The sequence below is a fragment of the Maylandia zebra genome, linkage group LG17, assembly GCF_041146795.1.
Source record: "Maylandia zebra isolate NMK-2024a linkage group LG17, Mzebra_GT3a, whole genome shotgun sequence".
Taxonomy (NCBI): domain Eukaryota; kingdom Metazoa; phylum Chordata; class Actinopteri; order Cichliformes; family Cichlidae; genus Maylandia; species Maylandia zebra.
In genome coordinates, this window is record NC_135183.1 from 40,516,316 (window position 1) to 40,537,888 (window position 21,573).

Genomic DNA, 21,573 nt, shown 5'->3' on the forward strand with positions numbered 1-21,573 from the left:
TTCCCAGGCCAGCCGAGAGATATAATCTCTCCAGCGTGTCCTGGGTCTGCCCCGGGGCCTCCTCCCGGTGGGACATGCCTGGAACACCTCATCCAGGAGGCACCCAGGGGGCATCCTGCTCAGATGCCCGAACCACCTCAGCTGGCTCCTTTCGATGTGGAGGAGCAGCGGCTCTACTCTGAGCCCCTCCTGGATGGCCGAACTTCTCACCCTATCTCTAAGGGAGAGGCCAGCCACCCTTCGGAGGAAGCCCATTTCCGCCGCTTGTATCCGTGATCTCGTTCTTTCGGTCACTACTTGATGGTATCGTAAAACCATTAAAATATATATTCAACTTGTCGTTTCAAAAAGGAGTTTTTCCACAAAAAATGAAAGTTGCTAAAGTTATTCCCATTTACAAAACCGGTGAAAGACATAATTTTACAAACTATAGACCAGTGTCAATACTCTCCCAGTTCTCTAAGATACTGGAAAAACTCTTCATAAAAAGATTTGACAGTTTTGTGGAAAAATATGAATTAATGACAGATAGTCAGTATGGGTTCAGAAACAACAGATCAACAGCTTTGGCACTGATAGATTTAATGGAAAAGATAACGGAATGTATGGATAATAAGAGGTATGCGCTCGGAGTTTTCTTAGATCTAAAGAAGGCGTTTGATACTGTTAATCATGAAATTCTATTAAAAAAACTGGAAAAGTACGGGTTTAGGGGAGTGGTTTTGGAATGGTTAAAAAGCTATGTAGGGAATAGGCAACAATATGTACAAATAAATGAATATAAATCTAATTTGATGGATATAGCTTGTGGAGTACCTCAAGGTTCAGTACTGGGTCCAAAAATGTTTATTATGTACTTAAATGATATCTGCAGAGTATCGGAGATTTTAAAGTTTGTAATATTTGCAGATGACACAAATATACTGTGTGCAGGTGGGGAATTGCCACAGGTTTTGGAAATGATCACACAGGAATTAACGATATTAAAGAAGTGGTTTGATATAAATAAATTATCATTGAATCTAGATAAAACCAAATTTATGTTGTTTGGAAACCAAAAGAAAAACATCGAAGTAGAAATATGTGTTGACAATGTATATTTAGAAAGAGTAAATGAAATAAAATTTCTTGGGGTGATCATTGACCACAAGCTCTGTTGGAAGCCACACATTACTTATGTTCGGGGGAAATTGGCACGGGGCATTGCCGTCCTGGGGAAAGCAAAGCATATGTTGGATCAGAAAGCACTGCACATTTTATACTGTGCTTTACTACTGCCATATATGAGCTACTGTGTAGAGGTCTGGGGAAACACATACAAAAGTAACACACAAACAATAACTATAATACAGAAAAGGGCCATTAGATTAATAAATAATGTAGGGTACAGGGACCATACAAATGCACTCTTTGTCAAAATGCAAGCTATTAAATTCCAAGACTTGGTGAAGCTTAAAACAGCGCAAATAATGTATAAAGTAAGAAATAAATTGCTTCCCAAAGAAATCTGTAAATTGTTCATAGAAAGAGAAGGTGGGTATAACTTAAGAGGGAAATGGAATTTAAAAATACAAAGTGCTAGAACAACTTTAAGAACTATGTCAATCTCAATTGCAGGAGTTAAATTATGGAACAGTCTAACAGAAGAAATAAAAGACAGTCAAAACATAAAACAGTTTAAAGTAAAATATAAAAACCTAATTTTAAATAAGTATAAGAATGAAGAAAACGGGGTTAACCCAGGATGGTAATGTTGCTGGTAATGGTGTTGCGGTTCTTTTTTGGTTGTTTTTTTGTTTTTTTGTTTTGTTTTGGTTTGTTGTTTTTCCATAACTTGTGTATCTGCAAATACACACATTCTGTATTTTTCATATGAAAGAAACTATACTGTGGTGGGGCTTGCTAATTTCTTGTTTTTGATTTATGTATGTTATGTTTTGTTTTACTTCATATGTTTATATGTTTCATATGTTGTTTGTTTAATTTAAGACAAAAAAAAATTAAATGAATGAGAGGTAAAACTTGAGGGGGTAGGGACAAATAAGTAAATACTTCAGCCTACTCCTTTTCAAACAAATAATGGAATGATATTTTGTAATGATTGTGAAGGCACATGTTTGAAATGTTTGAAATAAAAATGAACTGAACTGAACTGAACTACCCACAGCTCGTGACCATAGGTGAGGGTAGGGACGTAGATCGACCGGTAAATTGAGAGCTTCGCTTTTACACTCAGCTCCCTCTTCACCACGACGGACCGGTGCAGCGTCCGCATTACTGCAGCCCCAATCCGTCTACTGAGAATATTTCATGTTTTTTTCTTAGACATTTAAAAGAAGAACAACTCCAAACACCATTTAATAAAAGATATATTTTATTTTCTTGGTGCAACCCAGTCACTGCACTAGTCACTTCACTTTCATCTCATTGGCATTCCACAATAAAATTCACTCGAGAGAATCAATAAAACCACAACGATCAGCGAAACACCATTCCTCAGAGGTTATGTTGCACATGAACCCACAAGTTGGAGCTCCACACAGGAGCCGACACATTAGCTTATTCTACTTGCTGAAGACTTGTGACATCAGGCTGTTTATTCTAGCTTCTGCCATAAGTGGAGATCAGATAAATATGATTTAGGTAATCTAGAGAGGAAGCAGCTGTTACCAGAATAATGACATTTTAAGAGAGCTTTACACATATATTCATTTAAATATCCCAGCAGAGTGGGATCCAAATGAATCTGTCCTTATTTCCCATTGGGTTATACAAATATAAACTTCACTTACTTTGCAGATCTTTAAATAACCTTCTTTAGTTAATATAGTTACTGATTTAATCATGAGGCCCAAGAATGGAGCTCAAGTATGATAGCGGTGTGCGTTGCTTATCTTAGCTGAAAAAACATTATAGACAGAGGCAATCTGATGTCTGTAATGAACTCATTTAAATTTTTATTCACCATCTGATGTTTGCTCATTTTCAATTAGAGTTTGGAAATTTTATTTTCTAAAAATGTAAAGTTAAAAGTCTGAGGACAGACAATGCTGCAAACAAGACAGCGTAACACTGCCTGTGTGATTTTTGATGATGGACACAATGTATCAGAGAATACAATCATGTCATTGTTACACTTATACCACTGAACAATGTACAAGGAACCAGTCAAGCCAAAACTTCCTTCTGCTGCAGAGAAGTTCAGAGTTAGCAGTCTGAAAGTCCCCAGCTGCTGGAGGGCAGGAGCCATAAACTGTAACAGCAGAAATGGGACTACTTTTGTGTCCCGTGGATACAATATCAGAGCATCAAGACACTGTTTCAGCAAAGAGCTCCTCTGCTGAATTTCAGAGTTGCTCAGAGTTAAATGTGCCTGATTGATTCCAACTCCAAAGCCACATTGTACTACCACTCATTTTAAAATAATAAGTAATCAATAAAAACTTTGCTGAGACGCTTCATTTTGAATTGATAAAGAACAACAATCCAAATGACAGCACGTTCCAAGAGTTTGTGTGAGTTGGTTTGCTGTGATACTGACGGAGATGGAAATCATTGCTGGCTGGGATTTGGAATTTTCAGAAGCTGGAAGTTACCAACATCATAAATGTTTGGCTCTGAGGCTTACCAACAGTTAGGTTACACTTGGTCTTGATTTGAGATTTGTCTTCAATATTAATTCATGCAAAAGCATAAAAATAATCGATACACCTCCGTTTATGGGCATTGATTCACAAAAATGTCTTTGTGTGAAGTGTAGGTGTCTTATGTCAGGTTGGGACATGGTTTGTTTGCATGAAACAGTGGGCTCTGATGTTCTTCGTGTCCATGAGCTGAAAGAACCCCAAAGCAAACAGGTGACTTCTGAACCTACATCATTTTATTATTCATACCTTAGGGTCAGGAAAATACCTGCCCACTCGTTCCCTTCATTAAATCTGCACACTTTTATTGCATTAATGTAAATATGTGAATCATTTTCAAAGGCAGAGCACAGAGCTCAGGAAGATCTCTGATTAAGTGCCTTAAAGAAAATGAAACGCAAATGTTGAAAACAGATATGCATGTTGAAGAAAAGCTGATGCAGGCTGGTAATGCACAGAGCTCTTACCAGCTTCTCTTTGTATCCTTCAGGAAAGGCTTTGGGCCTGTAGTTGGGGGCCAGTCTCTTTGAAGGCCCGAGAGGTTCACCCTACTTCTTTTCTCTCCTACCCATCGTCGTAACAGACTAAGTTTATTCAACAGTCTTAATGGGTGGTGTTTGGGCTCCAGAGCAAGTGTTTGTCCCACTGTGTCGTGTCACTGGCACCAGTCTACACAGCCCCTGTCAGTCTCCTCTCCAGTCGGTCCAGCTTGGCAAGGTTTTCCTTCAGAAGTTTGGAACCTGGACTGAGAAGGAGGGCGCGTTGGTAGTACATCCTGGCAGCTGCATAATCTCCCTAAACAAACACACACATATTACAAATCTGATTTCACATTAGACCTGCCTGCTGCCGCTGAGCTCTGCCATTAGGTTGAGGTCATTTTGAGTTGGGTTTAAATCTGCCTGACCTGGATCAAAATCACAGCACAACACGACACTGTTTTTGCTAGCAGCTTATGTGTAGTTCAGCTTCACAGCTGTTGCACATGTTTCCATGACCTTTTTGAGACAGAAGGGGGTGAGTGATCACCATGAATGGGCGTGCGGTTTGGGCTCAAACTGGTGGATGGGTCCAACAAGGCCCATTTCCCAAGGACAGCTGTTGGTTTCTGTCAGCCTCTAACATGGTTTCTGTAGTGGAAGACTTGGGCAGTACGAGCCAGCAGACATCTTGGGCAACCACCCCAGTAGTGATTTAGAGAGTGAGGTAGAGTGGACAGAACTTTATATAGCACAAACATCACAGTACATGCTGATGCTCGCAGATGTCGGACACATGTAAAGTTTGTCAGGAGTGTTCAGTTGTATTGTCAGATTTTAAATGTGTCTTTTCTACCTTGATGTGCTGAATTCCTCCCATGTTCATCCAGGCCTGTGATTGGTCTGGTTTGAGCTCAACAGCGAGCTTGTAACTCTGGTGATAGAGAAGAGGACTCAGTTATCTCTGGGGGCAAATCTCAGGTAAACACATATTATTTGTTATAATGCAACCAAGTACAAACCTTGCAGCTTTGTACCTGGTTGCTTCAGTTGCTTTCTGAAAATTACTCAAAGGCTCACTGGTAAATTTACCAACTGATAGCAGCAGCTACAACACTGGGTTTTCCATTCACAACATTTTTAACAGCAGAAGTGGGACCGGACTCAATATGTCTTGATGCATGCTCAATCATCCAGGTGAGTAAATCCCAAACGGTCGACTCTGTTCATCTAGACCATCCAGATGAACAGAATCGACCAGACTTAATAGTTAGTTGGTCAGCTGGTGTAGGTTGCGGTTACACCTAAGCCACATAACCCACAGCAACACATGCTAAAGGTTCACTACTGGGTTCAGATCTGGAGAGTTGGGCTCCTGAACTTCTCTGAACTCAATTTGTAAGATCTGACCATTCAAAAAAGACACAAATTTTGATGGAGCGCTGTAATCAAATCTCTGCCATTGGTTTCAATAACTTATTGAGTCCAGTTTGACTCCATGACATTATCTGGCTAGAAGAGACCTTTAGAGATGGTCATGAAGGGATCCATATGGTCAGAAACAACACTCATCAGTCAGGAAGACAAACATGTTTTAACTATAATTTGTGACATATCACATGATATGCCAACCTTTATACCATTTTATAAAGCGTTGTTGTATTTAGGTGATTATGTTTCAGCTCGGCAGCATCCTGGAGATCCTGTGACTTCAATTCAATTCAATTCAATTTATTTATACAGATCACAACAACAGTAGCCTCAAAGCGCTTTATATTGTACAGTAGATCGTACAATAATAGATTCAGAGAAAAGCCCAACAATCATATGACCCCCTATGAGCAAGCACTTTGGCGACAGTGGGAAGGAAAAACTCCCTTTTAACAGGAAGAAACCTCCAGCAGAACCAGGCTCAGGGAGGGGCGGGGCCATCTGCTGTGATTGATTGGGGAGAGAGAAGTAAGACAGGATAAAGACCTGCTGTGGAAGAGAGACAGAGGTTAATAACAGATATGATTCAATGCAGAGAGGTCTGTTAACACATAGTGAGTGAGAAAGGTGACTGGAAAGGAAAAACTCAATGCATCATGGGAATCCCCGGCAGCCTACGTCTATTGCAGCATAACTAAGGGAGGATTCAGGGTCACCTGGTCCAGCCCTAACTATATGCTTTAGCAAAAAGGAAAGTTTGAAGCCTAATCTTGAAAGTAGAGATAGTGTCTGTCTCCTGAATCCAAACTGGAAGCTGGTTCCACAGAAGAGGGGCCTGAAAACTGAAGGCTCTGCCTCCCATTCTACTTTTAAATACTCTAGGAACAACAAGTAGGCCTGCAGAGCGAGAGCGAAGTGCTCTAATAGGGTGATATGGTACTACAAGGTCATTAAGATAAGATGGGGCCTTCAGTTTTAGAATACAACAGGCAGTAAGAGATTAAAATTATAATATTATAAACCAGTGCGTTTGATTGAAAGTGTAAAATTCAAACTGCTTCTCAGGCTGTTAGCCTCACATTGGCTTCTTTAGACACTGTGCTGATGCTGTGAAATAAAACATCCCACGTGCACAGACATGGCCTTCTTTGAAGCTTCAGTGACCTCAGATGACCCCCACCCCTGTTTCTTCCAGTCTCTTTTTCAGTCCATCAGCGTTTCTGGCAGAATCATCAGTCTCTTGCAGTTCTGTTTGCTTTCTCTCCTCTCAAGCCTCCTCAGAAAGTCATTTCAAGTTTCCTGTATCCTCCACAAATTTCCTTTGCAGATTGCATCTCAACCATCGGTCTCGGATGACTTCTTGTGAGTGTGCCAGCAATTCTGAATGGGTGGAACTTCCACAGTGGGAGGAAGGCCAGCAGGCAGGGACAAGCCTGCCTGACTTTAATCACATTAATGACCTGATTCCTTTCAGTTCACTTTCTGCTGAATTTCCAGAGATTGCTCAACTTTACAAAAACAAGAACAAAAAAACGAAACCTCGATGTATACCCGAGTTCAACGCTATGTTCACTCCAAAGAAGACTCCATCTTTCTCTGTGTCATCTCTGTTGATGTGTGGCATGTGCAATAAATATATGATGCCAAGAGAGATCAGAGGAAAGACACAGGAGAGCCTGATGAATCTGCACTTAATAACTGAGGAAATTAAGCAAAAATAACAGCAAAAAAAACCTCTTGAATGACTTTGGGCGGACCGTGCATCGTACCGTGCACCTTTGTTGTGAGAGCAGTTACAAATGCTATGCACATTGTAGAGAATGAAGTTTAAGCACACAGCACAGCATATTTTGGACATAGGTTTTACATCATTCCCTACTGATAAAGATTTCCACCATTGCAATTAAATTTAAAACTACACTGATAATTAATAGATAAACAATAACAATTAAGTCACAGAAAAGTTGCTGTTTTTTCATTATCCACTCAGAAATGTCTATTTTTCACAGTGGATCCACAGCATGGGGAGAAAAGGACATTTTCTGAGCAGGATTTTTTCTGTCATTTTACACATTTATTTATTTAGGCTGGAAGATCAAAGTGCACCCGGTGGAAGTGCGGTGCAGGGGCTTTGTTGCCAGTACAACAGCAAAGCTGCTTAGAGAGAATGGGATCAGAGGAGAGGCGCAACGGCAGGCTATAAGAGAACTAGCTGACACTGCTGAGAGGACCAGTCACTGGCTATGGTTAAAAAGGGCTGACATCACTTGGGCAGCTAAGGCAGTCAGCTAACCGCGAGAGAAAAGAAAATACTCTGCTCTTCTCCCCTCTGCTCTTCTTCCCTTTTTGGGAGGCAGTGGGGAGGTAGAGCGTACAGCCCGATCCGGCGGGGAGGTGTAGGAAGCCAGATCGGGCGCCCCACTTCCGGCTCTCCGCTCTGCTCTCTCCTATCTTGCTAAAATAGCAGTTTAGCCAGAGGTTAGGTTGTGCTTTGTGCTGTTAGCTGCTTATTAAAAAGCACTAGTTACCATCTAGTACTGTTAGTGAATAAACCTCCTCTGTCAGAAACCTCTAAAAGCTCCCTTTTTCCTTTTACATCTCACCCTTGGTCAATATGGAACGCCAGGACTGCCATAATGAATTAATTAAATACACCATTAAATAATTAATTAAATGTGGCAATAATGAATTAAAATCGGAAATAATTAATTACGTAAATATTTACGACACATGTAATTGATTAATTATTGACACATTTAATTAATTATTGACATATTTATTTAATTAATGACATAATTAATTATTAACATATTTAATTAATTAATAACACATTTAAATAATTATTGACAGTTTTAATTCATTATTTATTGATTTATTTATTTAATTCATTTTGGCACTTTTGTCCCCTTCATCTCTCCCCTTGAAATAATTTTATCTGTCAGCCTCACCCATCAAACTAAGTGGGCGGGGTTAACGCTGCCATGCAGCTTCTCTAACATTTGATTGGTTGCCGTGCAAAATAAGTCAAGACAGGTCGATCCTAGATAATCGATTGCTTGTGTAGACTTGGGGCAGCCAGGTATCCCAGAATGCATTTCAAATCACAGGCAGCAATGGTGGTGGTGTAGTTTTAAAATACCCCGTTTTTCTGTCACCAACTACACTTTTAACAGTGTTTTAGCCACGAATGTCGCGCCGTAATCTTCACATGTCTGGTCAGGTTGTCAACATAGAGCACGTTTGCAAAAGTGCTCAGATGTTTTCAGAGATGTCACTCGCTCTGCTAACAGTCAGCTGACAGAGTGCACCGAGCTCACAGCCCCGGTGTTCCAGCTTAACTGTTTGTTTGTTTTTTTAAGTTTTTTATAGTTTGGTTTTTGTTTTTTTTTTTGTTTGTTTTGTTTTGTTTTTTTTGGGGGGGGGGGGGGGGTACGTTAACCGGTTTGTTTATTCCACTCTCCGTGTTCCACATGTTGCATTCGCAGATTCTCATTTTCACCGAACGATCGTCTCTTTCCGCCTGGTCTTGTGTCTCTGTGCTTCTGTAACATAAAGAACGAGCTGACATTTTTCTCACGACACCAGCGATCAGCTCAACAGACCCTCAGTTTACCTGCATGCATCCTCCTCCTCATCTGTCAGCTGTTTAACACCTGCTGCTAATTCAAGAAACACACCCACATTACCTGGTGATAGTCACAGTTTAACTGGGCAGCCGGCGCTCGATATAAAGCAATGTCAGCGCATTTTTCTGCACAAGATAAGTAAATATAGTGTTTTCCCCGAGCGCAGAGCTGCTGGAGCTTGTTTCCCAACAGAGCACTTTAGAGGCGAACAGCTTCATCAGCGGCTGATGTCCAATCACTGGCACAGCTTTGAAACCTCACCTGAGTTTTAGCTCTCAGTGGTTAAACGCTGGACTTAATTCACTCAGGTTTTGTCTGTCGGGTCACGTTTACTTCGCTGTTTTATTTACAACTGAGCAAATCGGTTTGGCTGAGGTTAAAGTTACGTTTCAGAACTGCACAGTTTTACAGACGTTTAATGGTTCACATGTGTTAGACTGAACCATTCGCTTTTCTTTATCTGGTGTGTTTTGGATTTAACAGTGAATTTTGAGAGTAAACTGACTTATAAAATGTTTTAAAGAAAGAAAAGAGAAGGCGCATTTCCACCGAGAGGAGCAGAGTTTGCAACAGCGTGTTCATCATGCAGACTGCAACCTGGACAGAAATATTATATCATCTGTTTTTTAATAGTTATTCAACTGTATTCTAAGCACCAGCTGTCTGTTAGAATTTTTAGAGTTTACTTAACTAAAATAAATGAGGTTAACATATAATTTGTGTGATTTTTTTTCTCCTTTTTTTTTTTGGTGTTTCGGTCATGTTATGTTTACCTGTCAAAGGCTTGTTAGAAACTATGAAACACATGGTGCAGACTTCTGGATGTTAGACGAAAACTAATACTGCTCATGAATGAGACTAAAGGCAGGAAGGTGTCCTTTAAAACTAAACATGTTAATAGGACCTCCCTGTTTATATCATAGTTTATGATATAGCACATGTATTTCAGTAATAGCCTACTGATTTCAGTGTAGTGGTGAACAGTCACACAGCTCACGTGAGCGTTATCTGTGATACTCCTTAACTATAATTTATCCAAGTTAACTTCAGTTAACCATTCAGACGGTTCTTTTGCAATGACAAGCATAAACACTCATGTTGCTGGTAGGTTTCCGCTGTGCCAGCTGTTTACATTACAGCTGCTTATGCAGTAACCATGGTAACCACGGACTCTGAGCGGCTGGATCGACGGAGGTCAGACAACAATTTTACATGTATGATCTTAAAACAGGACACAGCCACTATACGTGCTGGCCTCATATCAAATGTGAACGCAGACTGAGTCTATGTTTGACGTTTTTTATATCTAATCTTCCTTTTCAAACATTTAAACAACAGCGAGTCTGCAGCTGAGGGAATACAAACTCAAACTGTCCGAACAGGTTTGTTAATTTTGTGATTTATTAAATGTGTAACTGTTATTCTAATCTGCTGCTGAGTCTCTTACGCTGATGAAAATGCAGAAAACACAGATCACACCTGTTCAACCAATCACTTTCATTCCACTTTGATCTGCGACAAACTGACGGTTCATCTCTGTTACAGTGTTGCGTTAGACTGCTATATTTTTGTGTTCTTTATGCTGTAGATTTTCACGTCTCTGGAATAGTTGGCAGTAATACGGATGATTTCCTGTAAAATCATATAGATATGAGCCGTGACATATTCGTAGATGACAGTTAGATAGTCAGCTGGGAAACTCTGTGTTAACTCATGGAGCTGAGGATATCGTGGATATGCTGACCTCGCTCCGTGGTGTACAGGGCCGTTTACCCTCATGATTAATATTCACAATAAAAATATTAGCCGAACATCATGAAGTCTGTATGTGTTTCATAGTGTCGAACAACCTTTGTACAGTTAAAGCCAGCAGTTACTACATGACGGAAACACCAACGTTATTTCTTTTATGCGTTTATACACAGGTCACGTTGATTACTGAACAAAAACCCAAAGATCAGCTGTTAATTGAATTTATTTGCTCTCTCTCCTCCTTAAACATGTTTTTAATGTTAGTTATAATTCAGAATTGGCGACTGAAACACGTAGGACACATAAGAACATCAGGAAACAAAACTCCGATAAATATAACCTCAGTAAAAAAAGTCAGTGTCAGCGGGGGTTATTACAGCTGTGTACCAGGCCTGCGCTTTGCCAGTGGCAATAACAGCTCGATTGCTTGCGAGGCGAGCGGGTCTATCCCACGCTTTGCCGTCAGACTGGGCAGACATCTCCGAAATCATTGAAGCACTTTTGCAAAGAGGCTGTATCTTGACAAACCGACCAGACACATGAAGATTAAACCACTACATTCTCAGCTAAAAAAATATTAAAACGGTATTTGGTGACACACAAACAGGGTTTTTCAAAGTTCAGTTCTGTTAGCTGCCACATGCCGGTTGTTGTGTGCTAAAACCAATGGCCACCAGGCCAAAGCAATGGTTTTGACTCGATCAGCGTTAACCCCGCCCCCTGAGTTTGATGGGTGAGGTTGACAGATAAAATGGGTGAGACCTGGTGAGACCAGAAGGAGTCAACTGTGCCAAAATGAATTAATTAAATACACCATTAAATAATTATTTAAATGTGGCAATAATTAATTAAAATGTAAAATAAATAAATAATTAATTAAATGTGTAAATAATTAATTAATTACATGTGTCGTAAATATTTATGTAATTAATTATTTCCAATTTTAATTAATTATTGCCACATTTAATTAATTATTTAATGGTGTATTTAATTAATTCATTATGGCAGTCCTGGCGTTCCATAGGGTCAACACACATTCATATGATGATGTTACCAGGCCTCTGGAGAACTCAAAGACATGCTGATGAGGTCATTTAGCCATTTGAATCAGCTGTGTTGGACCAAGGACACATCTAAAACCTGCAGGACACCGGCCCTCGATTCGCCACCCCTGCTGTAGTGGGAGGAAAAACACTCTACAAGACAACTTGATTTCGCTTTGATTTGTGAGTCTAAAAAACAGTTTTGCTGATCAAATTTAGTGATTTGTTGTAAATATCTTGAGAAGATTAGCCCAGACCAGAAAAATACTTTGTTTAAAAGTAAAAGTAAAAGTGACTGAGTTAGCATTAAGCACAGTTGCAGACCATGTAATTTTGTACCTGGCATCGTTTCTTACATTCAGGGTTCATACACCTTTTTCGGGGTCAAATTCAAGCACTTTTTAAGGACTTCCAGCTTTTCCAGCCCCCCCCCACCAAAAAAAAGAATGCATGTTTCAATTCGCATCACCTCAGTAAGACCATATGAAAAGATAGTTATTTGTGGTGAATGAAATACAGTTACACTTTCCAGCACTTTTAAGCACCACATCTTGAATTCAAGCACTTTTCAAAACCTTGAAAAGACAACATTAAAATTCAAGCATTTTCAAGGATTTCAAACACCCATACGAACCCTGTACATTACTGTTTGCATCACAGAATCAAACACAGACAGAGAGTCATCATTAGCAGCTACAGAAAATCCATGTTGCTTACAGGAAGAAAAAGAGAGAAAAATATGAGAGGGGAAAGATGATAAGTCTGTGTGTGACAGAGAGTGCAGATTGTAGTACCTCAAAGGCTCGGTCCAGCTGGTTCATCTCTCTGAGCTGGTTCCCTTTGGAAAAATATAGCTCTGCTCTCACTGTCAGGTCACTGGGATTCTGCTGCAGGGCCTTGTCCAAAGCCTCCAGAGCCTGGAACACACACACACACACACACACACACACACACACACACACACACACACACACACACACACACACACACACACTGCAGGTGAACAGACCTGTCGAACTCTACATGCTAGTCTGACTGTATGTGTGTGTAGGCTCTCAGTCAAATGTGGCAGTCTAAGGAGCTTGGAAAGAAAAACATCTGGACATCTTCAAGTTTCTTGAAGATGTTTGATGCAAGATGTTAGTGGGGATTAAAGTGCTCGGAAGGGGATCTCAAAACTGCATTGTAGGAGGCACTTGGTGTTGTAAGCCACCCCCTCTGTTCAAACATAGTCAATCACACTCCTTTTTTAAACCATGTGAACATTGGCATCCTTGAAAGAGTGACCGTTATCCTTTAAATGCAGACGTAGAGGTCTGAGCACTGCTCGCTGCATTACACAGCATACTCTGTTTCTGTTTGGGCTTGCTTTATGTGTGTGTTCCCTTTCTTTCCCTTCTGGCTTAGAGGGAACATTTTCTTCCCGGTGTTGTAGGGTCCTGATTACTCCAAGTTTGTGTTCCCGAGGATGGTGGGAGTCAAAGAGGAGATACTGGTCTGTGTGTGTTGGCTTTAGGTAAACGTCAATGTTGAGGTTTCCATGAACAGTGAAGGCATCAAAGTTTTTAAGAAAGTGCTATTACTATTTTGCTTGTAAATTAATAACTTCACCTGCAGTTTCTCAGTTCTTCTTTCTTGCTTGGTAAGAGAAATCTAGTCTTATCTAAGCTTGAACAAGTGCATTAGTATCAGGTTCAATGTCTGAGGTGAAAACGTTAAGTATAATCACAACAGCAAATGCAGGATCCGACTCCCATTCTGCCCATTCTGCATCTGAGAACTTCTCCCTCTCAGATCTGGACAACCATCAGTTGTAACAGCTGCCAGTTTGTCCCATTTCAGTCCAAGTCCATTCAGGCCTATCCGGTCACTTCCTTTAACTACTTACTTTCTGTCACAGTGCCTTTCATTGATTGCATTGCTGCTAGCTCTCCTGTAATCACAAACTTTGTCATTATCCTACTTACAAAAACTAATCAGCGGGCTGTGACATCACAGCTCTAGTCCAGAGCCAGGGAGAAAATGTCAAAATTGCTTGTTTATTAACTGAAGCTCCAGATCCGTCCGTCCATTCAGGGCCAGATGGTGAATTTGAAAACATTCTCAAATGCTTCTTTTTTGTTTTTGCTTTGTTTTTTTAAATCAGTGTATATTAACATGGCAGAGTCTACCAACGACTCTTTGATAAACTCTCTATGAGAGAAAATGTTACTGTTATGGTAAATGGTAAATGGCCTGTATTTGTATAGTGCTTTTCTAGTCCCTAAGGACTAAAAGCGCTTTACACGTTCAGTCATTCACCCATTCACACACACATTCACACACTGGTGATGGCAGCTACATTGTAGCCACAGCCACCCTGGGGCGCACTGACAGAGGCGAGGCTGCCGGACACTGGCGCCACCGGGCCCTCTGACCACCACCAGTAGGCAACGGGTGAAGTGTCTTACCCAAGGACACAACGACCGAGACTGTCGGAGCCGGGGCTCGAACCGGCAACCTTCCGATTACAAGACGAACTGCCAACTCTTGAGCCACGATCGCCTGTTATTTTGGGGCAGATTTTTGTAAGAAATTACAACTGAATCCTAATTTCCCATTGGCCTCATGGGATGGTCAGGGAGATGAGGATGATTTAGAATGCATAACAGCGTCTTACCCATATGTTAGGAGGTTTTTCTCCTACACATACACATCTACATACATATAAACTTACGTTCAGTCTTGTACTGTATATAAATAAGATTCTCTACCACCTTGGTTTGTGCAAGGCATACATTCATGTATCATCATTCAACACACGAATCATTACACTCCAGACTTGACTGATTGGTAAGATGTGCCGAAGGAGTGGCTGTTGCTGGGTTGTCTGCCAGACTGGAGGAGTCTTCCCAGCACCTCCAGACTACATGTAGGGATGGGTACCGGTAAATGGTAGTAACCAGACCGAAAAGCAGCGCACATTTCGGTGCTTTATTTCGGTGGTTCTTTTTTTTTTCCCCCTGAGATGTCATACACTTTGGATTCTAGCCAATCATTTTACCTTTCCAAGGATAGTAGGCGGGCCCAGGTACATACGTTCTTTTAGAGCAGAGCTACAGATTAAAAATGCCCAAGGCGAAGTGGTCAAAAGTCTGGCTGTACTTCACAGCAAAAGATGCAAACTCAGCAGCCTGCAACAAGTGCTTTAAGGTGATACTGTGATACTGTCAAAGGAGGTAACACCTCGAATCTGATGAAACGCCTGGCGACGCATAGCGTTTTTTTAAAAGCCGAGAAATGTGCTGTGTTTGATAGCTTGCTGTGAGACCTCACACCGAGCACATCTACTGCGGGTGTGGTGCCTGTTATCGGACCCAGAGTTAGCAACATCCCCCAAGAACCCGAAGAGGAGAGTCCTGGCCCCTAGCCCTGCCAGTGTAGCAGAAATGATGAGGATGATGATGCAGCAGCAGCCGTTCTTCTCTGGGTGAGTAGCTTAATGTTGTTCGTGTGTAATTTACGCTGAGTAGGCTAACCACGTTATTACATTAATGCATGTAAGGTGAACTAGCAAACATCATCATAGCTACATGCGGCTGTCTTCTTGTTTGATGGCAGGTACTCCCTTCACCCTGGCCAAAAATGACCAAAGAAAAAGTGGAAAACAGTTAAACATGAGAGGTTTTTGGACAAAGTTTGTGTTTTTTCCATTGTTTAAGCACTGCTTCCAGCCAAGAGTGATACCATATATGCCCCATAGCTGCAGAAAAGGCTAACATTGTTATCTTTTTACAAAAAACAGCTACACATGAGAGGTTTTTGGACAAAGTTTGTGTTCTCCATTCTTTAAGCACCAGTTCGAGCACCGTTTAAGCACCGGCACAGTTTCAAAAGTACCGGTTTGGCACCGGTATCGGATAAAACCTAAACAATACCTAACCCTATCTACATGTCAAAGAATTCTTAGGCAAGATACCAATGCATCCTTGCAGGAGTCCACTCTGCAGGTGGGGGAGAGACATAGGAAAGGTGGAGAATAAACTTAACCTGGGTGTCTGTTGTCTTGTGTAGTATGGGAGACGATTGAATGTTGGGGTGGGTACAGTTTCCTCTGCGGTGGGGTAGGGTGGGCTGCCCCGGGTCCTGTGGGGCTTGGCAGTGCTACCGTAGGCCCCGGTCTGGATGGACCTGGGCTCCCTTGCCTTGGTGGGTACCAGAGGACGGGGGTGCCTACTGGGGCCAGCGGGGGAGCTGGCCCTAGGGAGGGGCATCCTCCCCTCCCTCCTTTTCCTCCCCATCCCTGGCTACCTCCCTCTTCCCGCTCCACCACACTCACCCACACAGGTAGGGCCTTGGGGTGCGGGTGTGTCACCAGGGTGCAGGGGAGACATTCCCCCCCCTCTGTCCCCTTCTGGCCACCTGTGCCTCAATTTTATCTCACAACTTAGACATCCACATTACTTACACTCTCATAACACACACATATATATAGGGCCTTGAGGGTGGGCACGTTAACGGCGTCCAGTGGACGGTCTGTATACTCAAACCTACCTCTGGCACCGGTGCCCACCTCTCAATTTTAAATCCATGTAGACATTGAGGGTTCTCGGGAAGGGCCGTGCTGACACCTGCTGCTCTCTGGCAGCAGCAGCACCATGCTCTCCCTTGTTTTAAATGCACTTTATACAACACGCAGCAACACTACACATGAGCGGGGGGAGGGAGGTATGGGGTCTTCACACACCCCCGTTCTCTGCTAGCCATCGGGGCGGGGGGGCTGGGAGGAGATGTTGGCTGTCCGATTGGCCTCCCTGCTGCTGCGGAGCCTGGGACGGTCTGCTTGCCTCCACCCCGGGGGGAAGGGTAACATCTCTTGGGTCTGGGTTCTGTCTCCCCCTCTGGGGGCGAGGGTACCTGGACCCGGGGTATAGAGCATGTTTGGGGAGTGTGATTGTGTGTACATGTCCAATCCTTACGTTGGGTGAGTGCTGAGTGTTTGTATATGTGTGCATGAGGGTGGGAATGCATGTTTGTGTCTGTGTGTGCCTGTTTGTCTGTGTCTATATGTCAGGTCGGGTCTTAGACTCCACCTCTCTGGGAACTCCCAGGCCCTCCAGGGCCTATCTCACCTCACCACACTCCCTGCCGGTGACTGATGCCCTCAGGGGTCGGTGCATTGGTGGTTCTTGGTGTCTGGGGCTGGGCACTCAGGTATGTACCGGCTCACTCCCGGTGGCTACCTGGCGGGGCCTGGCGCCTGTTGCTCAGTCAGGCCTCCTCCGGGGTGCGGGGGGCCCTCGGGCCTCCGGCCTCTGGGCCTGCGGCTCGGTTCACTCTGACACAGCTGGCTGCCGGCAGAGCCGGTGGGCACGCCGGTGCAGCCCCGTCTAGCTTCTGCTCGGTGGCTACTGGGTGATGCCTCGTCTGGGGATCCTCAGCCCTTCCCATGAGGGTGGCACGGATGCCCTCCGGTGGTCCTCCTTGGGCTCTCGCACTCTGGGGCCTCTGGATGTCTGGGGCCTGGATCTCCTCCATGCCTGCTTCATGCCCTGGGGGGCGGGGCTATGGCTCTCTACATCCTCTTGCAGACCATTACATGTGGAAACCTTTTGAATACAAGCGCGCTGATCCACACAGGTGTGCACACGGGTGTTCACTGTTCGTAGACTTAAATTACACCTTTCTTGGCTGCTACTTCAAAGCACATTGTGCGCTGTCTGTCCTGCGTGCTGCACAACAACATTGAATATTTAGTATTTACTGCTGTTTACACTTAGCTAGATTAATGCGATGGTGTTGTGTTTAGTATGTTGCTTTGGTTTTTTTTTGCTTGTTTTCTATTCTTCTTCTCTCAAAAGGTGATCCAGGAGATTTTATTTTTTCTCCCCCCCTTTCTCACTGTCCCTCTCCCCTTCTGTTTTTCTTTTCCTTCCTCTTTCTTTCTCCCTTTCCTATCCCTGACTCATGTCTGTCCCGTCTGTAACAATTGAAAATAAAATAAAATAAATAATAAAAACAAAGGTCGATCAAATGGACCAATACGGCAATGCCACGATGATCCATTTGGCAAAATAAATCCATTGGGTATCCTTGTTGGTCTTCAGACAACAATTCTGACGGCTAAAGAACCAAATGGGACAGGCAAAAAAAAAAAAAAGATACCAATGCATCGGAGTGTCAGTGGATACAAGTGTCCTGATGACTCTTGTATGAATATTTTTGAGAGTGATTGCAGCTTGTACTAAAAAGTGCTTTGAGTGCTCAGTTGGAGTAGAAAGGCGCCATATAACTACCAGTCCATTTACCATCTCTTCTGTCAAACTGGGTCATAAACACTGACGGCCGTACACGCTGCTGGTGCTAACACAACAGATTCAGAAAGATCATTAGCAGTTGCTCTTATGTAAAGCAGACGCGATACCTACCTCTGTGTAGTTGCCACGCTTGCTGTAGATTGCAGACAGGAGGCGGTAACATTCTATGCAGTTGCCTTTTCTGGATATGACATCGAGCATCATCTTCTCTGCCTCTTTGGTACGACCAGCCATTGCTAAAACCTGAGCCTGAAACATACATAGAGAGTTTTTGTGTGAAACAAGTTATGGTTAGCACGTGGTCTCCTTTCCAACTAACGCACAAGAAACTAAATGCTATTCTTAGTAAGTCTGAGTATGTATGCCTACTCACGAGAGCCAGCCAGATGTCGGTGCTCTCCGGTTGCAGGGCCACAGCTTCTCTGTACACCTGCAAAGCCTCCTCGTAGCGACCTGTGTTGTAGTATAATGCTCCAAGTGGTGTCAGAATGTCCACCTTCCTTGTCACCTGCAGTGCCCTTCATACAAAGGTCAAAGGTCATGGTTTTCAATGGAGGGGATTAGAGACTCAATGGTAGACAGACTGGCATCTGAAAACAACTGTATTAAACCTCATTTACCCATTCACACATAATTCAAGAAAGCACTTTATTCTATGCATTTTAACCTTTTTTACTAATGGTTGGATGGATATCAGGGTTTCTGTGCAGGGGACTCGGACCTGTACATGACCCACTATATATACAAACTTGTTGTAAACCCTGGAGTACTTCATCTGAATGTCACAACTTTAAAGGGTCCCAGAAAGACGCCAGCTTTTTGATCCCCATAAGAAGATTATTCTCTTAACCCATCCTAAATATTAGGACCAGTGGGAACCTCCAGTGTTTAATTCCAGTTATAGGTCTATGCCTCGGTTAAGGACTCAAAGTTCCTCAAAGAAATCCTTGCATGAAGCAAAATTCAATTCAATTTCAATTTTATTCAAACAATGACAAAACACAACAACAGCAGGTGCCTCAAAGCAAAGTGATAACAACTGAGCAATCGTGCTTAAAAGTGTTTCAGTAATTTGATTGCCAATATCAATTTAATTTCTGGGTTCAGACTAGGACTGGGCGATATATCGAGTTTTTAAATATATCGATATGAGATGTGAGATGTGACAATATCGTTTATATCGATATAGTCTATGTTACGTTATAATTATACTTGTGGAGCTGCAAGTTTGCCTCTCTTTTGTCCATTTTTATTTTTAGCACCTGGCGACTCTTTTTGGCTTCTCATCCGTAAATACTCTGCATTTTTCACGTGATTCAGTTTATTTTAAAGAGTCTCAACAGGATCTTCAGCTTTATTGTGAAAGGTTAATATGCAAAACAAACAAGCAGACGGCGGAGCCATGCCATTGTTTTACTGTCGTTGTTGCTAACGGCAACACATAAAAACAGGCGCTTGTCCGTCCGTAGTGTGGTTATATTACATATAAGAGAAAGAGAACTTTAACAAATTAATAAAGCCACTACAGTGACCATCAAAACGATAAAAAAATATTCCCGTAAACAGTTTATTTTGCGACACCACGAAACAAACGACAGCGTAAAATGAAACGATAGACGTTTTTATATCGTCATCCGATATATATATCGTTATATCGAGCAGCCCTATGCCCAGCGTCTGTTAGTTTACATTTTGACTGCACAATTGTGAGCTTTTTGTTATGGACAAAAACAACATTGTTTTATTTTATTTATGGAGCATTATTATTTAATAAATGCTGATAATTTATTTCTGAGTAATTTTTTCTTGTACATCTGCGCTGTATGTTAATAAAAGTGCCTGTGTGAGATCTGGGACACAGCTTTGGCGAAGAACTCTCTTTTTGTTCTTACTTTATGGCTTTAAAAAAATATCGAGATATATATCATATATCACCATCCAGCTAAAGAATATCGAGATATGAATTTTGGGCCATATTGCCCAGTCCTAGTTCAGACCACAAGAACAACCCGCAGAAAGAGGAGTCTCTCTCTGTCTGTGCTTCACTCCATGCTATGTCTCTCTCTGCTGTCTGGTATTCCAGCACGCGGTGTAACTAAACTGATTTCTTTTGACACATATCTTTTCCCAGAACAAGTGTATGAACAGAGAGACGCATAAAAAGGCTCAGCAGGATCGCCCTGAAGTGCACTCACACATAGACTTTAACTATGTTGTCGTTTCTTCCTTTGAAAGAGAACAAAGGCATTAAACCTGTCGCTCCAAGTGTCCCACTTTTGAAGAAATTTCTTCCTGCTTCGTCATTCGAGCTGGAGTTTATCATCTGTCCCATCCATTTTCCACAGACACTGACTGATGCCGTGCACAAGAAAAAAAACCCTCTAACCTGTTACTCGAACTGCTGTTTGGGAGGGGGAGGCCAGCAGCAGGAAAATGACTGGGAGGGTGATGTAAATCCATAGTTTATGCAATCGTTTTCACACCTTACCTCATGTGATTAGGTAGAGGACCAATAGGGCGTCCAGGCCCCTCTTAGGGACACACACCCATAGGGCTTAAAATCTGGAACTGTTCACCAGTTGCTCTCAGAGCTGAAGAAGCTCCTTGAAATGAAACTTAAAGTAGTCCAGACGCTTTTCTTTCTAAGCTCCTGGATGACTGAGAACCTTCACAGACATATTCTCTACAGAAAGGGGAATTTCACTGGTCTGTCCCAGTTAAGGTGAAAGTGGGCTGTATGTGGCCCGCGAAATGAGTTTGATGGCCCAGTCTACACAATGAGCCAAGATGTCATCTAGGAAACATCTAGAACACCCAAAAGTTTGTGCTTGGATTCTATTTGGTGATTTCAGTGTCCCTGGTAACTTTTCTGGTTTGAGTTTCTAGTATTCAGTGTGAGAGTTTTTCTCAGCAAATAAAACTTCTGCTTTGAGTTTACCTTTACACGTACAAGTCCTGCATTTGGGCCTGCCACAGCACAAACCTCAACAGATACTGATCCAAAAACAGCTGCCCTCACAGGTGATATGTTACATAGCAAAGGGGGACTGGATATCGGCATGAAACAACACTCAACAACTTCAGGAAAAGCATTTTGGAAAAAGAAATGTGCTTCGATGACTCTTCATCATTCATTTGTATGACCTGGAATTTATAGATACAGAGCAATATTGGTGGAGGCAGCTACAGTTGTAGCCACAGCTGCCCTGGGGCAGACTGACAGAAGGCTGCCATATCGCGCCATCGGCCCCTCTGGCCATCACCAGTAGGCGGTAGGTGAAGTGTCTTGCCCAAGGACACAA

The 21,573-nt window shown here is 42.4% G+C and overlaps 1 protein-coding gene across 3 annotated transcripts in view; it reads right to left on the bottom strand.

Annotated features, from left to right (window-relative positions):
• Positions 1–2,356: 2,356 nt before the first annotated feature.
• The window catches only part of tmtc1 (transmembrane O-mannosyltransferase targeting cadherins 1), a 94,882-nt gene continuing 75,665 nt past the window's right edge, over positions 2,357–21,573 (bottom strand). For all 3 annotated transcript variants that reach the window (XM_004573097.4, XM_012925275.3, XM_004573096.4), the window contains 5 exons: positions 18,645–18,789; positions 18,383–18,520; positions 12,770–12,892; positions 4,980–5,057; positions 2,357–4,439 (listed from right to left, as the gene is read on the bottom strand). In XM_004573097.4, the coding sequence (XP_004573154.3) occupies positions 4,314–4,439; positions 4,980–5,057; positions 12,770–12,892; positions 18,383–18,520; positions 18,645–18,789 (610 nt within the window). In that variant the 3' untranslated portion in view covers positions 2,357–4,313. The remainder of the gene's footprint in view (positions 4,440–4,979; positions 5,058–12,769; positions 12,893–18,382; positions 18,521–18,644; positions 18,790–21,573) is intronic.